The 21,594-nt window shown below is 35.4% G+C and overlaps 1 protein-coding gene across 1 annotated transcript; it reads left to right on the top strand.

The window, feature by feature from the left end:
• Positions 1 to 2,218: 2,218 nt before the first annotated feature.
• Positions 2,219 to 5,310, top strand: LOC145069521 (TATA box-binding protein-associated factor RNA polymerase I subunit B-like). The gene is made up of 5 exons (XM_079016458.1): positions 2,219 to 2,384; positions 2,734 to 3,327; positions 3,403 to 4,206; positions 4,439 to 4,572; positions 4,646 to 5,310. The coding sequence occupies exons 2-5, from the start codon at positions 2,781 to 2,783 to the stop codon at positions 5,147 to 5,149; spliced, it is 1,989 nt and encodes a 662-aa protein (XP_078872584.1). The 5' UTR covers positions 2,219 to 2,384; positions 2,734 to 2,780; the 3' UTR covers positions 5,150 to 5,310.
• Positions 5,311 to 21,594: the final 16,284 nt, after the last annotated feature.

The following is a 21,594-nucleotide window of genomic DNA, read 5'->3' as shown; positions in this document are numbered from 1 at the left end:
TATTCATTTCCATTCACAACGTATGACATGTCTGGTGCTCTACCCTGCAAAATATTGTTAAATAACGGATACGCTTGAAGCACATTCTGGTCATTGTTGGACCCTACTATACCAAAGAATGCATGCCAAAACCATAGGTCATGTGAAATAACCACCTCCAATATAACAGTCGGGACCCCATGATCTCCTCGAGTGAATTGTCTGCGCCACACATTAAGACAATTTTGCCACTCCCAATGTGTATAATTAATACTACCAAGCATCCATGGAAAACCATGTTTAGCTTGATGCACGACATACAACTGTTCAACATCACTTTTAGTCAGATGTCATAAGTATATGTCACAGTAAATCTCTATAACATACTCACGGAAAAGATATGTACATTCTCGATCCGTCCTCTTAGACATTTTCAGATACTCATCTGATGCGTCTGTGGTTATATCATATCCCAATTGTCTAAGAGCGGCCGTATATTTTTGTATTATAGTAAAATCACGTTTACCTCTAGCATCCCATCGTAATTGGAAAAACTCATAATTACGTTCCAAATCTCTAGTTATACGTAAGAATAAATTTCTACTAATACGAAAACATTTTTCAAATTTCGATAGGTTATATAAACTATCAGGGATAAAATAATCACGTACCAAAAGTTCATTTGCCGCCTCTCAATCCCGATTGATCTATTTTCTATGTTTCTTCTCGCCGTGTGAACTTTTCTCTCTCTCACGAACCATGTCTTGTGCCGCAGACACCAGTGTGTGCAATACCAATTCATCATCAGAATCGCCCTATGAATTATCTATTTTTTTTTTGTTGAATGTGTGTTTTTGAGTTGAAAGAGTTTGTGGGTTTTGTTTTGAAAAAAATGTTTAAAGTGGATGTATATATAGAGAGATAGAGTAAATTAATCATATATATTTTTTAATATATAACGTTCACATGCAAACGGTCAGGGTCAAAAAGAGAATAACCAATCACATCGTGCGTCTTCTTCCGTCTCCAACTTCACGCCACACCCAACCACCGGAAGTGGGGGCGTGAACGCGGTGTTCACGCGTCGTGGGGGCTGACACGTCAGCTTCCACGCGTTTTTCCCCCTCCACTCCGGGTTGCCTAAATCAAAGAAATATAAAATACTGAATCAAACTCTATTAGGTTTTTGAATTTCCGCTTTTCGTTTCCAAGTCAGTATGTCCGGTTCCAAAACCATTTTCATCCCAAATTGCCTATGTTACAAGCCAACTCAAACCATAGTTTTGTAAAAAGCTTGAAAACAAGTTTAATTTGGAAAATGATATGCTTAATTTAGAAAGCCAAATTTTCCTAACTTTTTCAACTTGAAGTTATGTTTTAATTTTTTTTTTCTTGATATCAAAAAGCTAATAAATCAATAATGTTGTACATCAAAACACAATCCAAACATTTTTTTCTTGAGAAAAAATGTTTACAATGTAATAAAGTGAAATATTTAATTATATAAAAACATAATTCTTCAAAAGAAAAACAGATATTACAAAAAAAAAGTTGCCAAATCCAAGGTTGTCAAGATCGGGATCCTATCTAGGATCGTTTTTGGGTTTGTAAGATCGGGATCGAGATCCTAAGATCCCACAAAATATAATATAATTTTAATTTATAATATTTAATCATGAAAAATATTTCAAACATTTAATTTTTCGTTCAAAAATTATAAAAACTTCAAAATATTAGTCATAAGTCACAATAAAAAATGATAAATGATAGATTGGTAAAGGGTAAAAGACATAAAGCGGTAAAAAAAATTCATTTACAAAAAAAAAGAAAAAAAATCAAAGGAAGGTAGGATCGGATCGGATCTCGATCCTACGATCCTACCCCAAATACGATTCTTTTACGATCCGGATCGTTTTTCATACCTAGGATCGTACGATCCTACGATCAGAATCGCGATTTTGACAACCATGGCCAAATCACTTATATCACCGGATAACCAACAAGTAACAAATATGATAATTTGAGTTAAACTTGGAAAATTATGATTTACCAATCAACAAATTTTTGGTTATCTATCGTTAGATAGTTTTAATAGTTTCACAAATATAAATAATGTCTGGATTACAATTTTTTTAAAATCCAATAAGCCATTTTTATATAAGACAAGCTTATTTCACTACATTTAAGAATTGACCAAAATATCCTTTTTAACATAATAAAAACTTTTCGTTCCTATGCTTTCAGAAAAGAAAAACTCGCAGCAGCCTCCCTTCTTCTCTCGTCGCCTCCTCAGGCGATTCCCGATTACCTGCCGTCGATAGCTCGCCGCCGACTTCTATCGCCGGATACCGTCGCACCCAACAGCACCGGCGACCGTTGCATACCACAGATTCTATTCGATTCAGGTGCGATTTTCTTCATCCTGCTTTCGTTTAAGTGTGCCTGCTCTAGATTTTCCCTTTCCCCTGATTTCAGTTGAAACCGAAATCATATGTGTTTGTTGATATCGAATCTGTATGATGTCTGCAAATTTTAGAAGTATGCGTTACTTTTTTCGTTCAACTGCATTCAATTGCATGCTCTCGATTTTCCTTTTCCCCCTGATTTCAGTAATCGAAATCATATGTGGTTATTGCCTGTTGTCACTGGTGTATCTGTTTTTCTGCCTGGTGTTCATAATTTTTCAATTGCTCTGTTCATAATTGTTCAATTGCTACTGTCCATAACATGAAATACACATTGTGTTCATAACAGGAACATAACAGGAAATACACATATAAGAAAATACACATTGTCCAAAGATGACAGATAGATTAGGTTTGGAATGCCAAGTTTGTGGTTTTGTGGGCATGGACGATGGCTCTGATGGTTTCTTTTACTGCCAAAGATGTGGCTCTCAAGCAGATGGAATCAGGGATACTGCTGTTGATGATGATGAGATCCTTTTAACAAAGGAAAATGTTGGTGGAATTGTGCAAAGACGTGTAGCTGTGGTCAAACCTGAACCTCTCTCTCAATCCCAACCCCCTTCACAGTTTTGGGAAACTTTAAGGACCCAAGAGGTTGATGATGATGATGGGGTGGGTCCCACTGAGCCTATTGATTTTGGGAGAAGGCCAAGAACATTGAGTTATGAAGATTATTATTCAGAAATTCGGATGAGATATGTGATGGGAGTACAGATCATGATTGAGTTGCAGGTTAAGGCTTTGGTTGAAAAATTTAATGTGTGTCCTATAATTGTTGATATGGTCGAGCCCATTTGGTTAAGATTTGTGGCATCCACTAAGCTTTTCAGTGATGATTGGGCTGATGAGGTTATTAATGAATCAGAATCTCAAGTACAAGGTATTTGTTTTAATGTTTTTTTTTTTTTGGTGTTTTTATAAAGTGAAATACTAATATTTTCTCATTCTATTTCAGGGGAAACAGAAGCTGTTGTACCGAATGCCAAACACAAATCCGAACCTCATAACATACTAGGAAAACGATCCGTAATGATATGGTATAGATCCGTAAGCAAAACAATACCCTTACCTTATTCTTTAGCCATTTCTTTTTTACTCTGCCACCTGGCAAGAGAGCCAATTTTATCAACTGATATAGCAAAATGGACGCTTGAAGGAAAACTCCCTTATTTCACAGCCTTTCTTGAAATAGAAAAACAAATCGGATCCCCAACTAACGCGTGTCCATTAAGTTCAAACCGTATGTTCAGACCATTACATTGTATTTCTATTCAGAAGTTGGAATCATTAGCTGCTTCAATTGCTCATTCCATTGGATTGGAATTACCTCCGGTCAACTTCTATGGAATTGCTACCCGGTATCTCTGGCAGTTGTCTCTTCCAGTGGAGACCATTCTTCCTCATGCTTCCCGGATTTATGAGTGGTCAATGCCATCTGAGCTTTGGTTGTCTGGAAATGAATTCCGGCTTCCTACACGTGCTTGTGTGTTGTCTATACTTATATTTTCAATCAGGATTCTTTATAAGATACACGGTTTTGGGAAGTGGGAAAAGGGTTTGACGAAAAGAAAAGACGGAAAGGAATCTAAGATTTTGGATAAAAAGGCGGAATCGGAATCAGAATGCAAGATGTCGTCCCTTTCTAATAATCTTGTTTCCGAGAGTTATGATAAGCTACTACCGAAACAATCGAATTTGGATGCTACAAAGATTTTACTTTTGCTCGAGTCAAAATACAGTCAACTCATTGATACAAGTGGTAAGCTCTTACAAATTTCAATTTAGACTTTATACCCTAATCTGAAAATGGTATAAATCGTTGCAACCTTTGATTTTCATGAAATTTACAATACGTCAAGTTGTTTCGTATGTTTAAGTTAGTGATGGAATAAGGAAAGAAATGGAATTGTTCATTCCATTCTGCTCCTTTGTTATTCCATTCCATCCAATTTAGTATTTTTCTAAAAGATTGTTCTGTCTTTGTTTGATAGTTGATGGTAGGGATCTTGAAACGTATCTTGAATATTGCAAGAATGTGGTGTTTGCTGGTGTGGAATTGTCATTTGAGGATCATGAAGAAGATCAGATAATAGTAGATCTTTGGAATTATTATCATAAAGAAGAGGTATGTATGACATGATATAATTGAGAAGAGATTTACATATGGAATTCATGATAAGTTTGTTTTTTTTTGTTAGGAGGATCACAAGCCATCATCTCCAAGCTCTAATTGTGGTTCCCACAAGAGACCTCTTGATTTTTCCGAAAACAACATGAACATGAACAAGGTGAAGAAACCTAAAGATGAAAATGATGCGAAAATTAGCAACGAGACCCAAAAAGAAAAGGCAATAAGAGGAATGATATCAAATATGGAAGAAAAAAGATTTTGTTATATTCCTCCAAGGACTAAAATTAAAAGAGCCGATGATTATTTACATTATACAAGGAAAAAAGATGATGGAAACTATACGTATGCTGCACATGCGGATTATTATATTTTATTAAGATCATGTGCGAGAGTGGGTCGACTCGATGTTAGGATTATGCATGGTGCAGTGTTGAGTTTTGAAAGGCGATTGGCATGGCTTGAGAAGAATATTGATCAATGCTTGAAAGAAATGCCTAGTTTTCAAGTGTCTTGTGAGCTTTGTCAACAAGATGATATGAATGGTGATGAATCCATGGATTTTCTAAGTTAAACTTAACATTTTATGTATATAATGAATGCAAGATTGAGAAAGTTAGAGACTTGAAAGGTCTAGCTACAATTTAAGCCCTTCATAGTCTAAAATAGTCTAAAATCTTTTAGGACCATTTTGGATCGAGTTTGGAATACAAAAATAGTCTAAAATCTTTGGTATTTTGGTTTGGAATGGTTTATGATTGGTTTACATCTTTGTTTTTAAATGCTTTTGAATCATGATACATCTTTATGAATGGTTTAAATTAGATGGTGATTCAAAAGCATTTAAAAACAAATGTAAGAAAGTATCGAATGTAAGTTTTTGTTAGTTATTTTATTTTATTTTTTTGTGTTTACGATATTGTCCTTGTAAAATTAAAATTGATGTTTGAATAAGAAAGAATCAAAGGTCAGGTGTTATTTTCTTAATCTGATTTTATTTTCTGTTTGCTCGTTGGGATAAATGCCTTCTTCATCTATTCGCTGGTAGGTTTTTCTGTAAACTCTGATTTTGTTTGTTTAACCAACTGCACCAGATACATTACAATTTAAAAAGGAAACTGCATTTTATTGTTCTTTTCCTTGGTATTCTTGGTGTTGGGGGTTTTTCTTCTTCATCTATTCATTCTTATATATATATATATATATATATATATATATATATATATATATATATATATATATATATATATATATATATATATATATATATATATATATATATATATATATATATATATATATATATATATTCTCTATTCTACTTTATTTCTCTAGGGGTTTTCTGCTATTGAGATGTAATTTTTTTTTCCTGTAAAAATAAAGTTAATGTATGGACATGAAAATTTTCTTTGCAATTTCATTTTTGTCAATCTGTTGCAACTTGCAATGCATTTTAGGAGTAGTTTCTTTCTGACTTAATGAGCTTACTTAATCTGGACAGTGTGAAAATTGTTAGTTGGAATGATTATTTGATCCAGCAAAAGTCATTACCCATTCAGTCCCTTCATCCATACATGACTTAAATAATTGGTTAACTTGAAACATGGTGGATGCATTAAATATACGGATAACCACTTGACAAGATTGAAGAACACCATCTACATCATCATTCATCATATCTCCATTTGGGAGTTCATTTCTTCTTGCAAACCCCTTCAATTTGTTGTAACTGTAACCAACTAACAGTTCATCATCCACGAATTCAAATCAAAATGATTCTTGAAATTCTTGATTTATGCATCTGTTTCTTCCCCCATCAATCACATCATCCCAAGCTACGTGGATGTCGATCCCTCTTTTTTCTGTTGGAAACCCTAATAGTTTTTTATTATCTTTATCACCATTTTTACAGATACCCAGTTCAGATTTAAGCCATGGAAACACAGTTTGATCCCGCATTTTCTTGAATCGTCTTCATTATCAGACAAGATTTGAATAGTATTCAAGTACATAATACCCTTGTAACCTTGTTAGTCGTATCTGTTAAATCTATTATAAAGTTTGAACCTTTAAATTTCTTTTGGGACCCATCATCAATCTTTTTGCAGTTTCGATAATCAAATACTTTCTTTTGAGCCCAGATGAAGACCCTTGGTAGATGATAGAAACGAAGGGTGTTTCTGTAATTTACGAGTCAAGCTATCTGAGGTACTGATAAATGGGTATGCATTTGGGTTACCTCCTAAAAGGAAAAAGAAAAAAATCATTGGAGTGCTTAAAATTCTTGGGTTAAAACTTAAATACTTTGAATCTCATTTAACTTAATGATTTGCAATTGAATTTTGCACCAATGACAGAAGATGAACTCAAGCTGATGTTTAGGGTTGCAGAGTTGATTCGGGCTATTGAGGAAGAAGAGCAAGCATGCATAAACAAAGTTCTCATGTCACTTTTGTTTCCAAGTTTCTGTATTTCTTGAGGTATAAATTTATAATAATTATTTTATTTTTATTTAATACAGGATGTTATATAAGACTCCTCTTGTAGATGTAATTACTTTTGATTCTTGGTTGGTTTTCATCACTTATTCGGCGAGTCATAATATTCTAGGTAAATTTGAAACAATTAGTTCCTTTAAAGAAAGGAAAGATTTATATAATAATTGTTAAATTGGATCTTGTACAAAAATTTAGATGGATTTATGTTGTTTTTTTTTATATGTAAAGTCCGATTTTCTGGCAAATACATACCATTATGGAAGTAGTGTACAATGTTGAATAAGCCATAGAACATATGATACAATTATACACATCAATGGAAGGTAAGTATTTATCTTTGTTGGGGGTCTTGTAACTTTTTATTTTATTTACTCATTTCAGAGTTCCCAACACGGAGTGCAATTTAACTTTCTTTTTCTATTTCTTTCTTCTTTGACAATGTAACTAATGTGCTCTCCTTCCACTCACGTAACAACCAAGGCACAAAAATGACTAGCTTACCCTTCTAACAGAAATAAAAGCAAAAAAATGCCTAAATTACCCTTCCATTACCAATGATGCTCTTTTATTTGGTGAGTTGCCCTTTTACCCTTGTCTAGAATGCTTGACTTTGTCCAGGCATGGAATGCGCTTTTCAGTTTTCTTTTGTTTAAAACATCCTAACTTTCAAAAATATCCCAACCAAACCGTTTTACTTTAAAAAATCCACCAAATTTAGCATTGCACTTTCAGTTTTCTTATTATATGCATATTTTCCTTTGAAAAATAAACCCATCTCATTTTTCAGTTTATATGTTAAAAGATTGTAACTTTGTGATTTTTTATTCATATCAAGGCATTTTACTTTGAAAAATCTACCAATTATAGCATTGCAGTTTGAATTTTATTTTTAAAAGCATGTTTCTGTTTGAAAATTCAACCGGTTTATAACATTGCAATTTTTAGCTTTCTTCTGTGACAACATTTTAACTTTAAAGAATCTTCACATTTTTTTATCTTATCTAGGCAAAAAAATCCACCAATTTTAGCATTGTACTTTCACTTAATCAGTTCATGTTGCTTTACATTGTTAATGTTATAAAAAAAAATTCTCTCTTGTTAATGTTCATGGTCAAAGTCAAAGTTATGGTCAACAAGGCTGAAGCGGTAATTTTTTATATATGGTAAATTTCAGGAAATAGCAACATCCTTCTTTTTATCAATGTAGGCAATATACTTTACTTTTTACCCATAATACCAACATACTTACATATCTTCAGAGATAAAAGCAACCTATATTGCTTTTATCAGTAAAGAAATGTAAGTAAGTTGCTATTAAGGATTTGTAACTACATTGCTATTATTGGTAAAAAAAATGAGTATGTTGTTATGAAAACTTGTGTCTATGTGGTTATTCTTTCTGATCATATAAGATTTTTGGAAGATTTGGTGTGTAAAATTGTATCCGAAGATGTGGCGACTCTTTTGAAAGGTAAGTCTATGCTAGCGTGATACAAAACACTAGGTGTGAGACCCGTGTATTACACGAGTTGATTTAAAAAATGAAACATTAAAGTGTAAACAAAAAATATTTTTTAATGTACAACTTTAAAATAAGAAAGAAAGAAATGTATTTATTGCAATTTAATACTTTACATATATAAGTATATGACTTTAATTTTAAAAATTGAAACAAACCAGAAATTGACAAGTGGATAATGTTTATTTCAAAAATACCACAAAATGACTAGTGTCAAAACTCATGAGATATTGATATGTGGCAAAAAAAACTTTCATTTATTAAGGAGGATTTGCTCCATGAGATTATAGAAAGCATGATAATGGTCTGGTGGCTATCTATGAAGAAGCAAGATGTTTGTTGTGATTATTCATTTTGGTCTTTTGAATAGGTAGAACAATAATATTGTTGGAAAGAAATTGAGATATGAGGCATGTGAACTCTCTTTCATAAGAGCTGGCCATTTGTTCAATAAAAGATGACATTAGTAAGTGAACATCATAGCTATGGTGTCTTGTTCAAGTCATCCAGAAAGATATCAAAATGAAAGTGACATGTGAGTTCTATGACTCAATTTTGTTTTGGTGCTAAGAAAATCCAGTCCATGATCTCTCTCTATACAGATAAAAGAAAGGCCAGCACAAAAGATAAAGAGAAATGTTGACTCCACTTTTCTTTTCTTTCTCATATGGCACTTTAGCCTCTATATTTTCTCGACTCTCTTTAGCTCTACACTATGAGACCCTACCCAAGTCAGACCTCATTATTCCTTTATAAACGCAATGCCATCAGGAAAAGTAGATTTGATTGTCAATTTAAGGGTATTTAGCTCTGAATTGTTCAAAGAAAGAATTTATATTCAAGAAAGTAAGGATGCATGACACAATGTTTATAGTTGTTCAATGTATTGGAAAGATGCTTGCTCCTATTATGTGACATGCCATCTCCTTTGTTATGTAGTGTGTTCACATGATTCTTTATGAGTGTCAAATATAGAGTGAAGACAACGACACAATCACATGTCGACCATGTCGATCTCCTCAAGTACATGTATATATGGTATTGCATTAAGAAAAAAGAATTCCTTCTTTATGATGGAATTAAAGCTGCTATCTATTATGGATTTCTCTTTATTTTTGATATATATATATATATATATATATATATATATATATATATATATATATATATATATATATATATATATATATATATATATATATATATATATATATATATGAAACATGATATATCACGTGACACAGAGAAAATTGAGTAACTTTTTTTTTTTTTTTTTTTTTTTTTTTTGTTTAGTGGTGGAGTATATGGCATAGTACTTTTGGTGGTTGCACTGTGATATGCATGCTATATTTGGTATTACGAACAATAGTTGTCTTATCTGTCAAAAGAAGGCATGTGTTGGTATGGTTTTTGTGCAAAGTGAAGAAGTCGTTAACAAGGAAATCAATTTTGATATGAAGCATGTCATGAGGAATTGAGTCTCACGTGCCTAGTAATAAAGTTAAAGCCATTAAATGAATATTTAGTGTATTAGGGTATTTCTTTATGCATGAACAATATTTTTCCTCAAACAAATGGAAATGTAACAATACAAAGATAAATGAAAATTTCCCAAGAAATTTAAAGCTATGATTAATGTCTCCATGGTATTGTCATTAAGGAAAATACATATAATAAATATGATTTGCATCATAGGTTATGAATGCATGATGATGAGATCATTTAATGCCACAAAGCATATTAAAAATGGTGGTCATGTGTATGTTAGAATAAATTTATTGGTATATGTGGATTAGAGCTTTAAGAGTATTAAAGATTAATTAAAATCATCAAAGTGATTCATGAGAGATAGTAATTATTTGGTTGCCTGTGTATAAGAGAGTACACCTGGTAGGGTGCAAAACAAATAAAGCAACACTTGACTTTTAAGATCATCAATAAATATACAACCACCATCTATTTATGGAAGTGAAGTAATGTGCATCCGTCATTCATGACTTCTACCAAACATGCCAAGTTACACTTATAGTCCCTCCTGGACTATAAGGAAATTGTCATTTAGTTCATGACTCCATAGATCTTAACAATCTCCGTTTGGAGGTTTGAACAACTTAATATTTCTCTGCCATCCAACTATTGCAACATTCTCTCTCTCTCTCTATCTCTCTTTCTCTCTCTCTCTCTCTCTCTCTCTCTCTCTCTCCATGGTAACCACATTGGTGAAAATATTTGTTGGATTCTTTGTTACAAGGATTTTCTTCAGATTCAGAGATTCATCATTAATTAACTCTCGAATGAAATGGTACATCATCTGAATGTGTTTCGTTCTACTATGAGACACCATATTCTTTGACAAGTAAACTACACTCTAGTTGTCACAATGCGGTACACAATCCTCCTGTTGTATCCCAAGTTCTGATAGGAAGTTCTTCAACCATATAAGCTCTTTGGCTTCTTTTGCAATAACCATTTACTTTGCATCTGTAGTTGAGAGAGCAACACTCTTCTATAACCTAGACATCCAAATAACTGCCATACCTCCGATCGTGAACACATACATGACCGTAGGTCTTTATATTCTAATAGATCTACGAACATCAGGAGCAACAATCTTTGCTTGATCTACAACCTCATCCTATGAACAACTACCCTATGATACACCTGAGCTCATACTACTTCCTAAACGTTCACCTATCTCTGGAGTATTTGATAGGTTTTACAACGTCGTCATCTAAGATTTCTTGTAACTTAACTTGATATTTTTTTTTGGTTGTTTGTCACTGCCAGAGCTCTTTGCAAGTTCATCCTTTTATAGAGCACACTCGTTGAACACCACATCTCGACTTCTGATAACCTTCTTATTCTTGTTATCCCCAAAACGACACCCCATGTTATTCAACCTGTAACCTATAAAGGTGAACTTCCTTGCCTTCGCCTCTACCTTGTCTCTCTCCGAGTCTTTGACTTTGACATATGAGACATAACCGAATATATGCAAGTGTTTGAGCGAAATCTCTCAATTTTGCCATTCCTTTTCTGGATTTTTGAACCCTATGGGGACTGAGGGTCCTTTGTTGATTAAATATGTAGTTATGTTGACCGAATCTACCTAGAACAATTTTGGTAAACCTACATGTAGTATCATCCTTTTAGCCCTCTCGTTCAATGTTCGGTTCATCCTTTCAGCTACTCCATTCCTGAGGTGTCTACGGAACCGTCTTTTGCATTCTGATTCCCTAGTCAGCACAATAATCAACAAATTATTCACTACTACTTTTTTACCCTATTGTCTGATTTGAAACACTTGATTTTCAAGTTCGTTTCATTCTTTACAATACCTTTCCATTTCTTAAATGTGTTGAAAACTTAGACTTATGCTTCAAGAAATAAATCTAAACTTTTTGCATGCAATCTTCGCTGAAAGTAACATAGTACCAGCATCATCCCACTTAAGAAACTGAAGTGGGCCCATAAACAAGTAAATGAACTAACTGCAACTTTCCTGAACTTAGGCGGATGACCTATCTTCGTGAAAGTAACCTTTTTCTGTTTACCATGAACACATGACTCAGAAATCGACTGTCACAGTCTTCAAATCTGATATTTTTCCTTTCAAGACTAGCATCTTCATTTCCTTCTCATTTATATGCCCAAGTCTTTGGTGCCATAGAGCGGATGCCCCAACTTCTTCAATGGCAGTCGCTTCAACGCCCAAAACTTCCACGATATAAAGTGTACACTGCTTCTGACCTCTAGCAACAACTAAATTTCTATTTTTCACCTTCCATTGATGATCAACAATTGTAACGTGGCGACCTTCATTATCAAGCTGCCCCACATATATTAACATCATTTTCAAGTCTGGAATGAACTTGACGTTCTTCAAAGTCAATTTCATACCTAAAGTAGTCTTGAGGACTACATCCTCAACACCAGTAATATCAAGGCTCTTGTTGTCTGCTAATCTGACATTGCCTATGTACTGCCTGGAATTTTGCATTACTTCTTTGGAATCACTAACATGAAACAACGCATCAGAATCCATGATCCAGGATTCCATCGAGTTTTCAACACAACAAATGAGCAAATCATCTTTAGAATCTACTGTCATATTTATTTCCTTTTTGCCTTTATCTTCTGAAGGCTTTGGGCATTGATTTCTGAAATGACCTTTCTCTTTGCAGTTACAACATGTAAAATATCCTTCCTTTTCTTGACTTCGATCTTCCTCTACCACACGCCTCCTCTTTTGGACCCTCTTCCTCTATCTTGAGTACTTAGAAGCTTCTTCGACACTCCGTCTACGTACATCCTCACCAAGGATTAAATCGCAAATACCTTCGAATATTAGCTTGGCACCTCCATCTGAACTGCTAATTGTCGTCACTGTACCAGAACAACTATCGAGCAACGATGATAATAGTAGTAACGCCATGACTTCATCTTCAAATCCAATATCAACTAAAATCAACCTTGAGATGATTGAATTGAATTCGTTAACATGATTAGTCACCGAGCTACCCTCCATCTTCAAATTCACCAATTGTCGGATCAAGAAAACCTTATTCGTCGTTGAGGGTTTTTCAAACATGTTAGACAACACCTTGAGCAACCTAAATTTTGTTCTTTCATTGACAATGTTGTAAGCAACGTTCTTTGCCAATGACAACCTGACTACAACAAGAGCCTGACGATCTAACAAATCCCATTCCTTCTGTTCAAACTCTTTTGATTTTCTTTCGGATAATGGTAGGTGTAACTTCTTCTAACAGAGATAATCTTCGATTTGCATTTTATAGAAACCGAAATCTTGACCATCGAATTTATCAATCTTAACTTTCCTATCTTCAACCATAACTCTAATATTGGTTTGTTGGGTATACAACAAAAATAGTTATGCAACTTAAGACAAAACGATAACTAATTTCGGTAACACACATGACTGAAAAACTGCAACACTAATAAACTTTAAATAAGAACACAATATTTAAAGTGGTTCAGTCTAATCTGACCAACCATAGAGATGATTTTATTACCAGTAAGAAAATTACAGTCATATAATGCTAAATTGCGCTTGTAATCTGATCACTCACTGTAAGATATTACTTGTATTCTTTTTTGACAGCCAGAACAAAAGGCTCTCCACAAAAGAAATACCTTATTCTATATTTTCTAGAAAAATTATTGAAATCGTCACTATGGCTTACAAAAATTTCACATTTGGTCCTTATCTTTTTTTTTTGCACTCGGATCGTCCATGTCTTTTGATTCTGTTACGATGTTAGTCCCTTCCCGGTTGGAAATGACTATAATACCCTTAATATTTAATTTACAATTATTTTAATTATTTAAAATTTGTAAAAAAAAATATATATGGCCCACCTATAAAATAAGGCTTCAGTCTCCTTCCTCTCTCACATTACCTCACCTTTGTCGGATCTGCAATCTTTCACCATGAAACACTATTTCTTCTCCTCAAATCTCTCAACCCTAGGAATGTTAAAAAGTCCTGTGGGACCCCGTATGTAACATCCTGACTTCCAGGTATAAGAATTATCTTCTTTAGTATGATTTCTTCATTTGAACTCGACGAGTTGGTAGCCTCAACTTGGCGTGTTGAAGGACTTTAGGTCGCGGATCTTTCTTGGGCCAAACCGACGAGTCGGTAGGAGGAAACTCGGCGAGGTTGCGGATGGTTGGGAAACCCTAAATTTTAGGGGTTTTCACCCTATTTAATCTCCTTAAGTCCCTTGGGCTGATCCTTTATCAGCATCCAAACCCCCATATCGGCTCTTGAGAACCCTAAGCATCCTTCCCTCTTATTTGTGAGCTAGTATGATATTGCTGAAGCAAAAGAAGAAGATATTTGGAAGAAGGAAGCAAGGACCTGTTGGATATAGTGTCTAAGTCCATAACAATATTTGGTATGTACTTGACCCGACCCGACATGGTCGATTTGGGTTACATGGCATCATGCACTTGGATAGACTAAATGAGAGAAATAAGACACTTATGGTTTATTAATATATTATAAGTTCTAATATATTAATAATAAGAATAATAATATTTAGTTAGTATGGATCAAAGAATTAATTTAGAATTAATTATGTGATCAAAAGAAGACTAATTAAATATATGGGTTGATTGTGTAAATCATCTATAACTTATATAGTGGGCTAAAGCTCCATGGATTATCAAGTTGGGTTAAACCCATAGGATGCTCCATGGAGGTTACATAACCCATGGGTCATGGAAATGAAAGGTCATGACAATTAGGGTTTACATGGTGTAACCCTAATTGTAACTCACTATATAAAGAGGCTATTATTCACCAAAATCGGCCAACTAGTGAAACAAGAGGGCATAACCGATTTTTGCAATTGTTCTAATTCTCTCTAAGTCATTCCAAGTGTAGTTGGTGTTGTGTGATAAGGTTTCAAAGGAATCAAAGCTACAAAAGTCAAACATAGATCCAAGGTTTCTAGGGTTGCATGTACACCATAGGAGTGTTAGAATGCTCAAAACCCAACAGTGGTATTAGAGCCTAGGCTTGTTTGTTTGATACTTGATGCAAAATGCCTGAAAATTGCAGTTTTTTGTTCACTGCTCGTATGAAATCGCCGAGTCCATGGGGAGAGTCGACGAGTCCATGAAGAAAAGCATGCTACTCGTTGAGTTTGTTCATGCACTCGACGAGTAGAGGCTGCAGTGTCCAGATCTTCGAGATTAGCTGCTGGGAATGGACTAGAAACATTACCCTAAACTGTTTTGGTGTTATAAAACTTGTTTTAGATGGTGTAATGTTTATACTAATCCATTTACAATGGCAGTTATCAAAATTATAAGTTTTTTAAGTGTAATTTATGATTCTTGAAATTGTTCATATTCATGTTCTTGAACTTATGAGCTTAGATGATCATAGGAATTGTTTGTAACCTACTTGGTAGTTTAATTCTTGATCATTATGTGTTTTAATGGAGTCCATAACTTGTCCTCAAGTTATGGAAAACCAAAGGTTACACTTTAATTAAAAACCATTATAAGAACACATGAGTTATAAAAATGAAGAGCTTCATTTTGATACTCAATTAACTCATAAGTTATGAGAAATGAAAAGTTTTGAAAGTTTACAAAACTTGCCCTCAAGTTTTGGAACAAGTAAAGTCATATTAAAACTTTAGTTCCAACCCTTAGAATTTTAAAGAATTAAAATTCAACCCTTATACTTTATAATATTGTAAGTTATTAATTATTATATATGTATAAGAACAAAGTCGTCTTACCATTAGTAGGCCTCATTCACGAAGCCAGTCTATAACCGGGGGGGGGGGGGTATAAGGTTGTTGCCTATAAAATGACAACTTAATGGGTGTCCATTCTCACCCACCGCTTCCTTGATCGGTGGAGGATCATTAGCCGAAAAAGGTAGGACAAGGACTATAATTCTCATAAAAGTATTATGAATATACTAAAGTAACTAAACCTTTTAGTAATCCCCAATCTTAGTTACTTTAGGAAAATGTGATAAAGGTGCTAATCCATGAAATTACACTTTGCACTTTGTTAAAGCCGTTAGTGGAGCGTGTATGGTTAACCGGCACACTAACCTAGACTTAACAAGGTAGGTAAAGGGTAACTTAATGTTTATCATAGTATTGATGGAGCGTGTGTGGTTAACCGACCCATCGATTGAGGGGTAATACATTAAGGGTACCAAGTAATTTGCATGGTTACTTCACACCTTGTTTTGTGATCTTCGGCATCCGAATCACAAAACCTGAAAGGCACACTCGAGATTGAAACATGCCATTGAAAAGTTCATTGAATCTCAAAGAATCTAGGAGTTTCTAAACCAATTAAAACCTAATAATATTTATTCCGTTTTATGGTGGAAATTGGTGAATCGTCATTCACATACCTTCAAATATTTTATAGCTTGGATTACGACATCCCTCTTCTAAATTATAAAATATTGTGTTGGGTCCTAGCCTTAATATAGCATTTGGGGTGCTTTATTAAGGACTATCCTGAAATCTCATCTAAACTTGTCCTTTCTTTCAGATGTTAACCAACAATTCTGCTTCTGGCTCAAACCCTACTAGCTCCTTCTCTCTCATGAATCTTTGTGGGAGAGTCATCTTTGATGGATCCAACTTTATGGATTGGATCGGAAACATCAGGATGGTCACTCGTTACGAGGACAAGGAATATGTCCTTGACAAGGAGCTTAGGGAGATTGATGAGTCAACTGCTACTCTCGAGGAGATCGCTGAATTTAGGGCACATGAAAGGGATGCTACCAAAGTAGCATGCATCATGACCACCAAAATGATAGCTGAGCTCCAAAATTCCAATGAGGACTATTACCCTTTTGAGATGCACATGGATTTGATGGAGCGATACCATCAAAGTGCTTGTCAAGAGAGGTATGAAATCATCTCCTCCATGATAACAACCCAAATGAAGGACAATGAGCCCCTCACGTCCCACTTATAGAAAATTCAAAGGTTTGTGCATCGTTTGAAGAAACTGAATGTTGACTTTCCTGAGGTGTTAGCAATAGATATCATTTTTCACTCCTTACCTTCATGTTATGATCAGTTCCGTATGACATACCACATGGACAAGGAGGAAGTTACACTCAGTAAACTTCAAAGCCTTCTGAAGACCGCGAAAAATGGTCTTAAAGGAAAGTCGGTTGTTACCACTTATACTCCTACCGTCGCGCCTGTCTTGACAATCGGGAAAGGCAAAGGAAGGAAGAGGAAAAGTCCCTCTAAGGGTACCAAGAGTAAGACCCTTGAAGGCTCCTCTTCAAACAAAACCAAGAAAGGTTTTTTCACTCCTTCTGCAAACCCTAATGAGGCTGAATGCTTCTATTGTCATGAAAAGTCGCTGTAACATCCCGGAATATCAAGAGTAAAGTTGAAGGGCTAAAAGAGTAAATTGGGAAGGGGAACTCGGCGAGTCCATGGGTGGACTCGGCGAGTAGGGTCGCGTGTTAAGTGGCCGACTCGGCGAGTCAGCGGATGGACTCGGTAAGTAGGCGCTGAGTGGAGAAAACCCTAAATCCGGAGGATGAGCCCTATATAAAGAACATTATACCCTCTCCCCAGCCTCTTTACCCCCTGTAGAAGTCCAGAAAGCCCTGAGGCACGATTTTGAGGGATTAAAGTGCATTTGGAGCTTGGAGAAGTGGTTGTTGAAGAAATCTTGAAGGAGAAGAGACTTGGATCAAAGGGCTTTGCAAGGATCTGGATTAATCTTCTCTTGGAGCTTCTTTTTGAGGTATTATTTCATTGTTTGAGCTGCTATTGTCTAGATTCATCATTTTTGGGGGTGTTTGAGATCATATCTTTTGATGTAGTGGAGTTTAGAGGTTAGATCTGAGGTTGCTACCTCAGATCTGGAATGGAGAAGGGTTAGAATGCATAAAAGTCCCTATTTGTGAGTGATTGATGGAGCTATCTTGTCCCAAGCCCAAACCCTAGAGTGAAAATGCCTAGATCTCCTTGGATTCACGTAAAGTTTGCCACTTTACGTGATGGATGGCCTTAGGAAGGGTAGATCTATGGTTTGGATCATCTGCATGGCTTGGAAAGCCTCGGTATGGATTCAGACCCGGTGGTACTCGGCGAGTCACATGGGTGGACTCGGCGAGTTGTTTGAAGATAAGCTGGAACTCGGCGAGTTGGAAGAACAACTCGGCGAGTTGGATGAAGATGGCCTGGAACTCGGCGAGTTGGAAGAACAACTCGGAGAGTAAGTTGAAGATAACCTTAGACTCGACGAGTCTGTTCTTGGACTCGGCGAGTCTTGTCGAGAAGTCCCAATCTTTTCTGGTTGAGCCGAGAATCGGTGAATCAAGGGATGACTCGGTGAGTTGTGTACGAGTGGACTCAGAGTTGTTGAACTCGGCGAGTCTCGGGGTGACTCGGCAAGTTGAGTCGCGGATTGGGGAAATTCTGAGCATGGGGGCTCGGCGAGTCATCGGGTTGACTCGGCGAGTAGAGTCAGTCAGGGGTTGCCTTTGACTTTGACCAAGGGTTGACTAGTGATTTCTAGGGGCATTTTGGTAATTGTTGGATATTGTTTTGAGTTCAGTGCCTTGGTGGTTGTCTAGTGGTGGAGATCGTATCAGTGATCGGAGCAGCTTGGGTTATCTGTTCAGTCGGCAGTTTCGAGGTGAGTTATCCTCACTATATCAACAGGGTCTAAGGCACCAAGGCCGGCCCTTTATCGGATTGAGATCCGGTTATTTGTTGTATGTTATTGCTTTGATATGTTGCATCCTGGTAGCCAGGATGGTATATGTTAGAGACCTGGTTGAGATCGGTATCCTGAGATGTAGGGTGTGTTGGAATAGTGTCTAAGGCTGCAACTATATTAGGCAAGTATTTGACCCGATTGTGCATGGTCCTTTTGGGTTGCCTTCACCATAGAAACTTGATAGGATGATTTATTATGAGAGAATAGATATTATTAATATATTATCAGAATAATATAAGGAATAATAATATTGGTATTTGATTAATATAAGTCATAGATTAATTAGTATTAATTTGGTGACTTAAAGAGATTAATTAAATAAGAGGGTATAAACTGTCAATTGTTTGATAGTTACACTTTAGGCTGTAAATCCTTCTTAGATATAGGTTGGACGATTCTAGGGCTTGAGATAGCCTCAAATTCGTCCAAGGCTTATCTTTGGAAAGGATTTAGATTGCTTTAAGGAAATATTATCCAACTAGGGTTTAAGGGTGAAACCCTAGGAGCCTTACAAGTATAAATAGACCCCTAGGACAAGGGAAATTGGCACCTCTGCTAAAGTAAAGAAACCCTGGCTGATTTCTAATCCTTAACCTCTCTCTCAAATCATCCTCCTTGCTAGTTGGTGTTTGTAAGCCATTAGAGGAGTGACAATTGTGACTCTAGAGCTCCAAGACAACAAGATCAAAACAAGAGATTCAAAGGTAAACTTCTAGATCTGATTTTGTATTGTTCTTATACTTAATTAGTCATTAGAAGTCTTGGATTCAAAGCATGTTTAATTAGAGAAACCTAGATCCAAGCATTAGGGTTTGCATGTGCACATAGGAATGTTCATATGGCCAAAACCCATCAGTGGTATCAGAGCCTAGATTGGTTTCTATTAAATTTTTGCTTGTTTGTTTGAATCTTGCTTGAAAAATTCGAATTTTATGTTTATGAGTCATGGACTCGGCGAGTCCCATTGTGGACTCGGCGAGTTGGCCTGACTCGGCGAGTCCCATGGTGCACTCGGCGAGTCCGAGCGTTAGTAAGGGCCAGATTCGGGATTTTTTGATATTTATCTTATGGAAACTTGCCTTTATCATATTAGATCAACCCTAATCCGATTTTTTGATATATATGACTATAATCTTGATCTAATTAAAGAGATTTATCAATTAATAAAATATTTAATTTCCTTATGTGATAATTAATTAATTATTTTGATTAAATTGGTAAATTATTATGCAAGAAATCTTAAATAAATCAAATATGGATAATTATGGAATTAATTGTTAATTAAGATTATTTGTTATTTGGTCCTCCATGTTTTAAATGTTTAAAACATGTCCTCAAGTTTTTGAAATTAATGATTTGTGATTAAAAGTTTAATTTAGAAAATTTAAATTTCAAACCCTAGAATTTTACAAGTTTAAAATACAACTCTATACTAATATAATATTACAAGATTAATATATATAAATATATATATATATATATATATATATATATATATATATATGTATGTATAACTAAAATGCTAGTCTTACCGTTAGTAGGCCTCATTCACGAAGCCGATCTATAAGGTGGGTATAAGGTTGCGGCCTATAAAATGGCGCTTAATGGGTGTACACTCACACCCACCGCTTGCTTGATCGGTGGAGGGTCGTTAGCCGAACGGGTAGGATAGGGCAACCTCATCCTCTCATTAAAAGTATAATATGAAATACAAAGTAACTACATGTTTTTTAAAATTTCCCAATCTTAGTTACTTTAGGAAAAGTGAATTGATGCAATCCCATGAAATTACACTTTGCACCCTTGCTAAGAAGTTAGTGGAGCGTGTGTGGTTTACCGGCACACTAATTGGTTCTAAGCAAAGGTGACAAAGGGTGATTCATTGTTTATCATAGTTCGATGGAGCGTGTGTGGTTTACTGGCACATCGAATAGGTGATCATTACAATGAAGGCACCATGTGAATTTGCATGGTAGTTCACACCCGCTTTGTGATCCTCGGTATCCCAGTCACAAACGAGAAGGGCATATCGAGATTTAAACATGCCATTGAAATGTTTCAATGAATCTCATCTAAACCTAGGAATTCTCAAATTCATTTAGAACTTATAGTTAGGTTTTTATGGTGGAGAATTAGTGAATCGTCATTCACTTACCTTCAAATTGTTTGCATGTTAGATTACGGCATCCCTTTTCTAATATGTAAATATTGTTGTTGGATCCTAGCCCTAATTTTCTTATTGGGTGATAATTAGGGATTCATATTCTAATCTATCTTTGTCCTTTCTATTTGTAGATGTCGAACGCGAACAACGCTGCTGCTAGTTCTTTCACATTGATAAACCTTTGTCAAAAGGTCACTTTCGATGGGACGAACTTTAGCGAATGGATAAGATACATTCGTACTATTGCTCGCTATGGGATAAGGAGTATGTCCTCGATGAGAAGCTCGAGAAAATCAACCCTGAAATCGCTACTCCGGCTGAAATGACCGCTTTTGAAACTCACGAGCGAGATGCAACGAAGGTACATTGCATCATGATAGCCACTATGAACTCCGAATTCCAAAAGTCCTATGAGGACATGTACCCGTACGAGATGCATCAAGACTTATTGGAGAGATACCACCAAAACGCGAGACAAGAGCGTAATGAGATTTTCACTAACATGATTTCCGCTAAGATGGGTCATGGAGAGTCTCTTACCGTGCACCTGCAAAAGATGCAAAGGTATG

The sequence above is a fragment of the Lactuca serriola genome, chromosome 8 (assembly GCF_051521515.1).
Source record: "Lactuca serriola cultivar US96UC23 chromosome 8, Lser_US96UC23_V15, whole genome shotgun sequence".
Classification (NCBI taxonomy): Eukaryota; Viridiplantae; Streptophyta; class Magnoliopsida; order Asterales; family Asteraceae; genus Lactuca; species Lactuca serriola.
The sequence above is the reverse complement of the archived record's forward strand: the minus strand, read 5'-3'. Positions and strand labels throughout refer to the sequence as shown.